General features: G+C 39.0%; 1 protein-coding gene across 1 annotated transcript; it reads left to right on the top strand.

The window, feature by feature from the left end:
• The first annotated feature begins 184 nt into the window (after positions 1 to 184).
• On the top strand, positions 185 to 13168 carry SLC25A40 (solute carrier family 25 member 40). The gene is given in 11 exon segments (XM_088533536.1): positions 185 to 293; positions 1017 to 1076; positions 2248 to 2354; positions 3212 to 3279; positions 5001 to 5125; positions 6512 to 6625; positions 6628 to 6684; positions 8764 to 8873; positions 9182 to 9263; positions 10881 to 10961; positions 12986 to 13168. Coding segments are annotated over 11 exon segments (1014 nt in total). The 5' UTR covers positions 185 to 199; the 3' UTR covers positions 13102 to 13168.
• Positions 13169 to 13195: the final 27 nt, after the last annotated feature.

Genomic DNA, 13195 nt, shown 5'->3' with positions numbered 1-13195 from the left:
TTTATTCTATTTATAAAATTTAGATTATTTTAAAAGGAAATACTGTAATTTGAAAAAAAAAATACTAGGAAGGCAACTAGAAAATGACTATTTATATATATTAATCAAAAAAAATGTTCCATGCCTGTAAGTTTTGAAAATAGTTTTGTAATATATTTTTTTGTTCCTTAACAGGTTTTCCTTCTCTGAGGATAAAGTTATGGCTGAAATGGGTGATAGAAATGTAGATAAAATAACTGCCATTCAGCAAGCAATAGCATCTTGTTTTGGAGCTATAATTGCATCTTTTTTTGGTAAGGCGAACTATTAAGCTTAGAGACATAGAGTAAATCTTTGAAAGGTGATTGCTCTTCAGTTTGAACTAGCAAGTTGTCTGTCTATATATATATATGAATATAGTTTTCTAACTTCTAGGCAGTTTAATGGAATTCAGCTCCTACCTCTTATTCAGTCATGTAGCTCAAAACTTGCTTCCCCCTGTGTAGCTAAGAACAGCACTTCAACACTTCACATCCCTCGGGGTCTTTGAGCTCATTAGCTTATACTTCGTATTTTGGGAGCTTTTCTGGATTAAGCCAACTATTGGTTCTGACTTTTAACACTGTGCAATTTTTGAGGCACTGGTGATCTAGAAAAGCTAGAACAGCTTTTGCAGTTCCCCAGATGGAATTCAACTACTCTTACATAAGATTCTATTGCAGATTTGGTGCCCTACATATCAAAGACCTTATCAGAGTCTGGCAAATACGACACAGCTATGAAAGAGCAGTTCCTTTTTGAAGTGAGAGGTGGGAGACCAAGCAGAATATACAAGTATCTAAAATTCTACTAGATGCCCAAGTTTAAGCAACTAAGTTGAGCTGCAAGAGCCATATTTAGATTCCTACATTTAGACAAACAAATGTGAGCTAAGTGGCTAAACTTCATTTGTACAAGTTCATGTTAAGGCATCTGTACACTTCTATGTTTTAAGGGCGTACAGTGTATTTCTAAGTCACTTCTTCATTTTGTTTTAGTTGCTCCTCTTGATGTCATCAAAATTTGATTGCAAGCCCAAAGCAATCCATTCTCCAAAGGTAAATAAATGTGTAGGGTAATTGAGGACCCCTTTTGCTCTTTCCTGTTACATATAGCTGATGCTGAGCTGTATTTAGTTTATTTGCCTATAGTTGTGTTTGTTTCTGCATGGCAAGTGAAGGAGTAGGAGAAGTAAACCAGCAAAACACATTCAAATTGCTAAAAAAAAAAAAAAAAAGAAAAAAGAAAGAAGGTACTATTGAAGAGACAAAGGAAAGAAATCTCATAAATATGTGCCATTCTACACAGGCAATTTTCTATCTATCTTCCCTAGTATTTTAATTATGAGAATGTACAATTAATGCTCAGTTGAGTAAACAAATTTTAAAAAGGTATTGTTAAATAGCTAAATGATATATCAGAGGACTCATGGCTGGCATACTCTACCACTCCATCTCCTCTGCAATCCAAAGAACTCTGAAAAGAGTAGTAAGTCTTACCTGTCACTTATGGCTTGAGTTCTAAAAAAAATGAACATACTGTGCCCTCAAAAATACAACAATAATTGCCACTAATCAGTTGTAATTAATATATAAAAGTTTATAAGGAAAGATGGATGTAGAAAGAATAAAGATAGTGTAGAAATTCCGTGTTTTACATGGAGATGGTTATTTGGAGTCACCCTTGCCATAAACCTGGAAAAACACTTTGCTGTCTACCTTGGTTCTTTAGTAAACTCTAAACCTTCAGAAGTCTGAAAACATAACATGAGGCTCAAAGCATATATTTATAGTGGCAGCAATATATTTTGTCAAAATATATTCAAAATATATAGTGTAGAGAAAATCAAAAACAAGTAGAATGGGTAATCCACTAGAAATATAGTCCAGCCTAAGATGTAAAGCTGTAAAGATGCAGATGCTGAAAATACTTAATAAAAGATTTAAAAGTAAAAGTAAAGTTTTCAAGTGATACCAAGGTTCTGTGTTGTTTTTCAGTCTTCAGCAGACAGTGGTATGTGAATGCAGTTGCATTTAGTCTGGCACTCTTAAGGAGTGTATTTGTCTCCTCCTTCTTTTTACCTAGTTTTTGTTAGTCACTTTCCAAGATCGTTCAGTCCTTGTTTATCCAGCCAAAGATAAATGCATGTCTACTATGTGCAGTCCTGAAATGCTGCTGAATAAGAAATCTTACAAGCATTAACCATATTCTTATATGTCGTCTTATTAGGAAAGTGTTTTGTATATTCCAATGGCCTTATGGATCATATATGTATTTGTGAGAATGGGGACAGCAAAGCCTGGTATAAAAAACCTGGGCATTTCAAAGGGACATTGGTAAGAACATTTTACATTTATTTAAAAATGTGCATTGAAAACACATTAGAATGGCATACTATACATTTATTTTATTTTAACTTCTGGTAGAAACCGTTGTCATTGAGAGAGTATTCATATTGTTATACGGTGTGAGTTAGGTGACTAATGATACTCTCCCCATATGAAAATACCAATTCTTTTCTTAGGACAATGTAGAGAGCAGCTGCACTGCCTTCCACACAAGGTACCAGCTCACTAATTCTGTAAGATGTTACTGAATGACCTTCAAGGATCACTGCTTCTCTGCTGCCAATGGTCTGGGAAATATATGAGACGGTTATGATAATAGTTATAAAACTCCAAACGTACAGGTGCACAAAATAAAACCAGCCAAACCATATACACTGCACACATGTTGTTATATTGTACTCAAATTGTCACTGAAAGCAGGTTTTAGAGTGATGGAGAGTGAATTGCTGTTTTGTACCTAGAGCTTGTAGTAGTTATTAAAATATATTTTAGTGAATTGCTTTGGGAAAGCTTCCACAAATTGCTACTGTGCTGTGCTGGTTCTGAAAACAGCTTATTCACAATGCCATCAGTTGCGGATGAAAACTTATTGGCTTTGTCCTCTAAAAATGGAAGAAAATTCTTGATTTCAAACACATGAATATTTCTGTTTATCTCAGTGGAATTATTTGTATGATTAAACTGCTTATGCTAGTATAAGCAATACAGCATTGAAATCTCAGAGTGATATATTTTTAAAACATACTTTTTAATACATTAATTTTGTTTTCCGTGTGCTGAAATATTACTACTGACTAGGAAAGTTTTGTAGCTGATTACTGTTCTTTCCTTGGTTATATTTGTAGGATGCTTTTGTGAAAATCATTCAAATAGAAGGAATTAAATCACTGTGGAGTGGACTTGCCCCAACACTGTAAGTTGATTTTTTTTTTTTGGTTTTGTTTTAACTGCTTACAGATGATGGTTATGAAGGATACTTCACTATTAAGACCAATGTGCATGCTTATTTTGAAGTGATTTTTAAAAACCGGTATATGCTCAAGTTACAAATGATGTATTTGGCTTGATTACAAACCTCTAGAGACAATGTAATTTCAGCCAGATCTTCAGTTTTCTCCTTATAAGCTCTTTGGCATGTCCACAATTTTTAAGCAGGGACGTGAGACTTTCCATTCTAACCTTCAAAGTTAGAGTCATCCACTTGGTAGCATCGTTGTATCATAAGGCCTGATACGATTGTTAAACATTTGTTGATAGACACTTGCAATCCTAGCTTGTTCTTCATGTTTTGCAATGAGCAACCCAGCTATCTGCACAGATGCTCCTGTCTTGAACCTCATTATCCCTACTTAAAAAAAAAAATAGTATCTAACTAGAATCTCATTTATTTTAAGGAATTTCAAGGAATTGTTTTATCCTATCCAATTTGCTTGTGGAAAATGGATCATTCCTTTTGTCTTTACAAGAGCTTTTTACATAATATAGCACTGTTATCATATCTCTTCTCAGTCTTTTCTTCTTCAGGCCAACCCCATCTGTTTTATCTTGATATTCATAGCAGCTAGTAAGGATAGTAATTAAAACCTCAATAATTAAATTCTATTCTGTGGAACCGTCCAAGAAAGTGGTCAGATCTAACATGTAGATTATCAAAGCAACATCCAGATTGTGTAAGTCACTAAATGTTGGGTTGGAGCCCTCCTGTTCGAGGTACAAGTGGACAAGTACTGGTACACTTTTGATTTGCCTACAGTGCTCATACAGACACAGAGAAGCAAGGCATGGTAAAGCTCAAACTTGCTATCCTGCAGCATGTGGGTATTTCAAAATATAAAGCTTTAGGATCTAGATGAAGTAAGAGGTCTGTATTTCAGCCAATATAGAGAGGTGTTTCTGTTTCTTGGTTTGGTTGGTCGTTTTGTTTCGTTTTGTTTCAACACGGTATTCCTTTGGAAAAGAACCAGCTTCTTGACTGGAGAGGCACAGTTTTTGAAAGATCTAAACTATGGCTTGTTGGTGTTCCATGCCTTAGAGTCTTCGAGGTTTTTTGGTGATAATATTGCATGTTACACTGGCACAGAATGCCTACATAAAACAAATATAATTGTCGTCTTGTAGTAAGATGTGCTGCATTACTCCAACTGTTGCTATTGTGGCCAATACTATTCTGAAGAATGGAAAAAGCTTAGATTCGTACACCCCGCAGTCTTTTAAAAGTGGGAATCATATTGAATAAGACATAGTGTAAGAATATGTTTTGAACATGAGAAAGAATACTAGTTAAGTTTTGTGTTCGCCTGCTTCATATTCAGTTATTTTAATTCCATTGCTTTACAGAAATTCTAAAGCTGACATTAAATACGTTTTGGCTTAGATCACCCTGACATCATTTTACTTAAATTTTCTTGTAATGAAATGAAAAAAAAAAAACAAAAAAAAAGGAGGACGCTTGTGAATTTGAAACTGAGAACTAAAGTCAGTGAATCAAAGTCATTGGGTAAATGATTTTCTTCATCCACCAATACATAACTGAAGGCGTAACTTTTTCAATTAAGCAAAATATCAATACAAGATGATATATTTCAATTAGGATCCTGTTCTCCTTGTATAAAGATTCCCTCTTTTATATTGTAGAATAATGGCACTTCCTACCACAGTAATTTATTTTACATGCTATGACCAACTGAGTGAAGCTCTGAAATCTGGCCTAGGAGAAGATGATGACCGCGTTCCAGTTCTTGCAGGCTCCATAAGTAGATGTAAGTTGTTATCTCTTTAAAGAGGAAAAACTAAAGAAATACTTTTATTCTGTTTTATTGCCTTTTTTAAATTAAATTTGCTGTGACTTTAAATGTGTGACAATATTATACAGCACTGGGAGCAATGCTGTAGTTACCTGACATTTCTTGGGTAACATAACTCTTTAACCTGAAATGACATGATGCATTTTTGCTGTTGCACTTTCATTACAGATGAATTTGAGGTGACACTTGTGAGAATTTGGTCCAAAATTTGTTTTCAGATACTGTGCATCTATATGAGAATATAATGATGCACATTTTAAAGCAGACATGGAGAACATAGTCAGTTTTGAAGTGTCTGCAATCTGTCCAAAACTTTATAGTTCTAGAAGCTCTGCTAAGGAGAGAATTCTACTAATGTCTGTTCTGGGGTGAAGGAAAATTATAAATATAATTTTCTATAATGGAAGCTATGCAAGCAGTTATGAGGAAGATGAAAATTGACTTGCTTTGCTCCTCTATGATATCAATGGGACTGAATTTGTCCTTTTTTTTTTTCATTTAAAAATCTTTTTCCCTAATGATTTCTGTAAAAGAAATCAGGTCTTGGGGCTTTCTTAGAAGACTGTGGGAATCTAGGTCTGTGTTTTACCTATGGCTGCTATGAGAGAGTTTGGAAAACTACTAGAAAAAGAACTGTTATTCTCTGGTCATGTGTCTAATTAATCATTAGGCTGCTCCAGATCTTCAGTTTACATTTAAAATAAACCTTATGCCAGCAACAGGAGAAAACTTTGTAGGTCTGCTGAAGTCATTAAAATCTGTTAAATATTACATGATGTGAGCTTGTTAGTGAATGCTGTGACTCATTGATCTTACCACCAAGATGCAAGAGAATTCTTTTATTAGATGCAGAATACCTGCTGGATATTGCTAGTATTTTAAAAAAAGAATTGGCCAAGATGTTTAGAAAGCAATAAAAGCTTAATCTCTACCTGTGATTTTATCTGTCAAACAACTTAGCACATTTTCTTCAACTTACACTTAAAAATAATCATTATCGAAAGTTAATCTTAAAGGAATATTTGAAGTTTTCAGCTTATTATATATCTGAAAATGAGGATTCTTAACAGTGCTGGGGATATATCAAGCTAATACCGAAATAGGTAAATAAGTAAAGTGCCCAGAAAGTGTAGGTGCTGTGAATATGTAAGGTATTCTTATCTGGAAAAGAAGCTTTTATTGATGATTCTTTTAAGAAAATATTATGGCAGACTTGAAAGGAGCCACATATATAAAGCAAGGTGAGACATGTGTCTCATTTAAATGTTCAGGAAATGTTACTAGTAAATACTGATTTTTTAAAAAGACAAAGCTAGAAACAGGCATTTGTCTGGTTTTCAGTTGGCTCCGTGACTCTCGTGAGCCCCCTGGAGCTCCTCAGGACACGAGTGCAGTCCCGCCAGTTGTCCTACGAGCAGCTCTACCTGCGCGTGCGCAGCGAGGTGGCCACGGACGGCTGCTGTCGCTGTGGAGAGGCGGGAGCTCTACTGTTCTCAGAGATGTGCCCTTCTCAGGTGGGGTTTGTTGCACATGCAGGCTTGTGTTAGGCATGAACATTTGTTTATTCATAAACTCTTGTAGGTGTATTTTTATGCAACTTTAATGGTTGGCTTTAAGAAAGATTGAGATTTACCCGCTGTTCCCCTTTTAGTATTTGTAAGTCTTTAAGAATGTGAAGTTATTTTAGTTTTGTTTGTGTTCACCAGCTGTGGGTCACTGTTACATTCCCTTTGTTTACACTACTTCTTCCGATCCTTAGCAGTAACTGTTTTCACAGACTACTTTTCCAGTGGAAATGTTTCAGCCTAAAAGGCAGAGCAGTTCTTTCCTTACAGAGGGAGGACAGGCATCTAAGTGTTCTAATGCTTTAGCTTCAAAACATAGAGTACAAGGGGGACGCAGTGGCGTGTTCAGCAATTTTGTTAGCGAGATCAATCAGGTCATGGAAGTACCTCAAAGAAGAAGAGTCTAGTGCACCACTTGCTACAGCAACTCCAAAGCTGGAAGTCCAGAAGAAGAAAAGTAGCCTGGTCCAGAGCAGCCAAGGAGAGAGGAGATAACGGGGACAGAGGAGATGGCACTGTGCCCTTTTATGTAACCTCTGCTCTCCCTTGAGCTACAGAGGTAACTGGAAGAGATTGCTCAGGGACAGTGTTGCCACTTGCTGCCACTGGTGGGAGCCAGCGGCTGTGAAAAGCTTTTTAATAGTATCTGAGACACAGTGTGGCACGTGTTCCCAGAGCACTTGGGAATCTTCCAAGGACTGGTGAACCCAAAGCGCTTTCTCGCCTTTACGTGGAAACAGTAACACTATTGCCCAGAAGAATGCTTCAGACCCATTTTTGGAGTCAGAGAATCTTTGAAGTATTTGAAGTATTTCACTCAGTTGTCTTAAGACCCTGGTTCCTTTCCAAAGAGCATTTCACTAATGGCAGTGGAGTCTGGTTCCCATGCACAGGACCTTTTCACTCTTCTGTTCTCTTACCACAGTCTTCTGCATCCAAAACATCTTTGCTTGGGAATCCTGCGGTTCTGCACCCACTTAGTTTTATCTTGCAGAACTGGAATTATATCCAGGAGGAATCGTGTCTGAAAGAGTAGATATAAAACTTGCAAATGGGGATTGGCCTGATTGGTAACCATGAAGATAATCAGAAACTTCTAAAGGTTCTCTTAGGCCTCCCAAAGCAGCCCAGATCAGATTGAAAAAATCTGTTTTGAGGTTAGGAATGTATTCCACCTACACACTGGGAAGCTGCTACTCCACTCAGTGCCTAAGGTATAATAAAGTCTTTTGCGAACAATTCAAGACAAAAAGAAAAGTGTTCTTATCTGCTAGGATCTTCTTCCATGCTGTAGATAGAAGTAATTGCTTTAACTTTAACTTAACATTGCTTTAACTTATTTTATTAATAAAAATAACTTTTTAATAATAAAAAACTGCATTTTTTATTAATAAAATAAAGCTTGAACTTCACGGCAGCAAGTGGTGTCACTTGTGCTCTCCTGCCTATCCCACAAATTTGCGTTGCCCCAAATTTTTTCTTAGGCTGTTCTGCTTCCCTTGAAAGCACTAAGGATTAGAAAGAGAATTTTAGTGGGAATGAAGGGAAAGCTAAAATTCTCTTTCTAATTCTTGTTGTCCGATTTCATGAAGAAACTCTTGTTGTCTTGCTGATTTAGTCTGTAGCAATATGGCAGGAGCTCACGATCTTCCTTCCCCTCAGCTTTTTGCAGCAGAAGATCAGAGCACTGCAAAGGAGTGCACAAAGAGCACTAAGGAGCACTAAGGTGATACGTGTGTTTTTTCTTTGTGCTTTTCTCTGCACATCTTAAGATTCCAGTGTCCATGGCTCCTGCCCTCCCTCAGCCCGGAACCTCCCCACTGACTTTAATTCATTCTCCAAACTCCTCTGGTACTTGTCTGTGCCCTGCTCATCAGAGGTAGAGAGGTGGAGAGGTGAGAAGAGAAGGTAGAGATTAGCACGTGCCCACTGCCTTTTAGCAATTATGGGAATTTCTATATTAACATAAAATTGTGAGGCTTGATGCAAGTTGGGGTTTTTTGTTTGTTTGTTTTTAAATAACCCCAGCAATATATTGGTATAATTATGAACGTTTCAAGAAGATGATGTGCAAGAAAGTTGGTGCACATGAATCAAAATTCTTTGTTGCTTTTACTTCAGGAGCAGCATCTGGCTCTGTAAGTATGTATTTTGTTTCTCATACTACTCTCAATAATATCAATGCTAAGCTATTTGAAGTTAGTACGGTTTTACATGATTCTCTCACAAATCGTGTGTGGTTTTGGATGCATCTATTTTAAACACTGATGTCCTGGTGTTCAAGCCAACTAGACGTACCTGAGCAATCTACAATATTCTGAAATGCAAGGTTTTAATAATATCAGGTGTTTGAAATATCAAATCTAGTTTTAACTTGCATACACTTTAAATTTTTAAATTCAAATTCAATGGCTGTAACATTAAATACATATTTTTCTCCTAATAGATTGCAGCTGTCATAACTCTACCATTTGATGTAGTGAAAACACATAGGCAGACTGAACTTTGGGAGAGAGAGACCTTAAAAAGTAAGTTGTCAGGAATTAGATTGTTAAGCAGTTGTCTTAAGCTCTCTTCTATGTGAAAATATTCATGTGGACAGTATTTTATTGGAAAATACTTCAGATTTGGTGAAAATAACGTGATAAAATATTTGTACCTCCACTCTTGTGTACTTCTAGAAAACAAACATACCTGCAGTTCAGCTCTTACAAGCATTTTATTTCGTAATGATATTTTATGTCTGCTAAATTTTAGGTTGGAGAGGAAAAGCACTGTGCTCAGGTTGTGTCTTTTTTTTTTTTTTTTACATCCTTTTTGAGTGATTTCAAATAAATGGCTTTTGAGGTCATGTAAGTAAGATAGACTAAGAAGTTGTGACTACCTCAACAGCTTAAAAGCATGAAAAAGAAAGTAAGTTTTTTTTTTTTTTTTAATTTTGTGTTCAGCAAAGCACATGCAAGTTGCATGTAAAAAAGAGTTTTTATATTACTTAGGACCTGGAGCAGTAAGAGACTTATATTAACTTCAATAAATGTTTGATCATGGCTTTAAGGTTATAGCATAGTAAAAAGATTAAGTATCTAAACAAGAATCCATGTGCCTAGAAACTACTTTCAAGGCCTAGTTCAGAAAGATTTTTTTGAAAACTTGCAGCTCATATTTTGACAGAGGTTTCATTTGCTGAAGCAGATTATTTCTTTCTCGAGTAATTGTTGAAAGACATTTACGTTACTCTTGCCAAAAAGTCAAAAGTCAAAAAAGCTTTTTATTTTTAATTATTAGTGTATTTTTTTCCTTATGCTAATAAATTTAAGAATTTTATTGCATACTACTTTGAGTCACAGGTACCTCATATATTTACTGATATATAATATTAGTTATGTTAATAATTATTTTAAAAGTTATTATTTAATATCTTTAAAAATATTTAATTACTTTTAAAAGTTATTTTTTAAAAAAGTTAAGTGTGATTATTTACAATTTGTGTTAGCTTAATCCTTTACTAATTTGGTTGATGTTTCAGTTGGACACTGACTATGGCTACTGTCTTTTTGTGGCTGCAATATATCTTTAGCAGCCTCCAGATGCTATAGGATGTTCCAGCTGAATATATTCTATGAAACTGATTTAATTTTCATCTAGAAAAAAAAGTTTTGGAGTTACTCGAGTGTTACAGATCGATCCATGTGCTGAGTGAGACAGCACAAAAAAGGTGCCCTGTTTAAAAGGGTGTTTGTGTCTGCAATGCAGGCTGCTGCTTGGTGCTGCAGCAGGGAGTTTGCTAATGAATTACCTCCACGTGGGGCTGGGTCCGCAGCTGTAATGTGAAATGGAGAGGGATCTGCTCTGCTCACCTGCTAGTCTGTTTTTTTTCTTTTTCAACTACATCAGTTAGGGCTAGTAAAGGATATCATCTCTCTCCATTTATCCTACTCCAAGTGTTACTATGTTTTGTTTTTATTTTTCCATGCCATGCTGTTTTGAGTTGAAGATTGTGATTTGTATGCTGAATGAATTTAACATCCTGTATAAATAGTATGGGTAAAATTAATGTATGATGAATTAAACTTAATGATAACACATTTGTCAGTGACATCATTGTGTGTTTTGCTTAATTCAATGTTGTGTTGTGCTGTGTTGAGTTCCACAGAGGAATAGTACGTCAGTGTGGGCAGTTCTGAGGAGAACTGTTGCTGAAAATGGAGTTGCTGGATTATTTGCTGGTAAATCTTTCAATGTATCTTTTTTAACTCAGAATATGCTTAACCATCATCAAGAGATTGTAGAAATTAATACACACAAATTAAATAATTGTATTTCCACATGTGAACACTCAGTTACAGTCCAGTCAGTATATACATACAGCAACAGCCATGCATGCATATGGAGAGAATTTGGATAATCTTTTACAAGTTACTAGGTTACAGCTGTGTAAGATGAATGGGATGTTCCTCATTTCCTCTGTGCCACCTCAGGATACTCATCTCAGCCACCCTAAACTGTCTTAAATCCCCTAGGCCTTTTACCTCCCACTGTTCAGAGGTGCCAGGGCCCTTCTGCCAGGCTGTCAGGAAGGAGGTTCCCTGCCATCCTCTCTTTAGGAACTGTCCCTGATGGCCCAGGCTGCCATTTCCCTGCTCTGTGTGGTAGCTAGAGTGATACTGTGTTGCTGCCATGCACAGAAGTCCTTTCCAATGCATGTGTGTTGCCATGTGGGACTCTAGCAGTGTAAAGAGAAAGTTACAATGTGATCCAATAAAAATAAGCCTAGCAGAACTGGCATTTCTACAAACAACTGTGAGAGTCATCCCAAAAGCAAAACCAATACGTAGGAGCACTGACAGCACTGCGTAGGATCGCTGTGAATGGCTGCACAGCTGGCCAAAGATGTGCAAGACTTTTGTTTGTGTTCTCTGAAGGAAGAGATCAAATTGCTCCTGCAGCGCTATCATAGCGGGGAATGGGGTTGGAACAGGGCTTCAGAACGCTGATGTCAGAAGAACGCAAGACCACACACACAAAGTATTACAAAGTATTAAATGTTTTGGGTGGAAGGTAGTTCTCCGATTATGATGCCGACCACTAGGTCTGGACAAGTGACTAGTGAAGTGTAGAGACCTTCTCATGATTGCTCACTAGCTCAGCTCAGGTGCCCACAGATGGGTGGGAGTTGCCATTTGAGATGGCCCGGGCAGTTCAGCCTGGCCTCCTGCTACTCTTGCATAAGGACACAAGTTTTCCATAGCTCATGGCATTTGTGCTAGCTCCACAGAGATTCTCTGCATTTCATATGGAGCTAGATGCCCATGGCTACAGAAGTGGACCTGCCCCCCGTTGCCTCCTGAGAGTGAGCTGCAATACCTGCACTCAGCTTACAGGGTCTGCTGGTGGTGATGGGACACCCTCAACACCTGCGTTAAGGTTTAATGAAGGGCCAGCAGGTCTTGGGAGACAACCGCGGGGGAATCGGTCCCCTTAGTCTATTAACCTTCTGCTTGGAGGGCTGTGTCTCTGCCTGCACTGGAGGGTCCAGCCCCACGTGGTACTCGGGCCCCTGCCTTGCTGCCTTCCCCCATGTCAGGTTCTGGGGTTTCTTGCACCTCAGGCCCTTCCAAGCTGGAAGGTCACAAGTCTCTGCGTTGCCAGGACAGCTGGTTTGAGCAGCCTCTTAGAGGGGGCTGCGGTGGCCACCCTAGCGCCGCCTCAGCGCGGCCACGCGCGGGGCGCTGCCGGGTGCCTCAGGGACGCCGCATGAGGCGGGCGGGGGCGCCGCGGCCTCCGACGCTGCCGGGTGCCGCAGAGACGCAGCGTGGGGCGCGCGGGGGCGCCGCGGCCTGGGATGCTGCCGGGTGCCGCAGAGACGCAACGTGGGGCGCGCGGTGGCGCCGCGGCCTGGGACGCTGCCGGGTGCTGCAGAGACGCAACGTGGGGCACGCGGGGGCGCCGTGGCCTGGGACGCTGCCGGGTGCCGCAGAGACGCAGCGTGGGGCGCGCGGGGGCGCCGTGGCCTCGAACACTGCTGGGTGCCGCAGAGACGCAGCGTGGGGCGCGCGGGGGCGCCGCGGCCTCAGGCTCGGAGCAGCTGCCTGCGGTGACGGTGCTCATTTCAAGACCGCCAACAACAGCTACGATCCCGGTGCTCCGGTGATTCCCTGTGGTGAATCAGCCTCCCACCCCAAGCGACACGGTGGTGCTGCACTCTGGAAACATGATGGTGCGCGTGGCTCTTCTTTGCCTCTTTGGACAGGTATTGTTCCACGACTCATTAAAGTTGCTCTTGCTTGTGCCATAATGATCAGCACCTATGAATATGGAAAGACTTTCTTTGGTCACTTAAATGAGAAAAAGAACCAGCACCCTTAATTCGCCTCCCTCTGGTTGTGTGCACTCAAAGTGGACGATGCAAGCTGGGTTAAATGCCCAGGGAACTGCAGCCACTACATTTGGTAACTAACTA

Source organism: Tinamus guttatus, unplaced genomic scaffold (assembly GCF_059628265.1).
Source record: "Tinamus guttatus ecotype Peru unplaced genomic scaffold, ASM5962826v1 Tinamus_guttatus_pri_ptg000509l, whole genome shotgun sequence".
NCBI lineage: Eukaryota > Metazoa > Chordata > Aves > Tinamiformes > Tinamidae > Tinamus > Tinamus guttatus.
The sequence above is the reverse complement of the archived record's forward strand: the minus strand, read 5'-3'. Positions and strand labels throughout refer to the sequence as shown.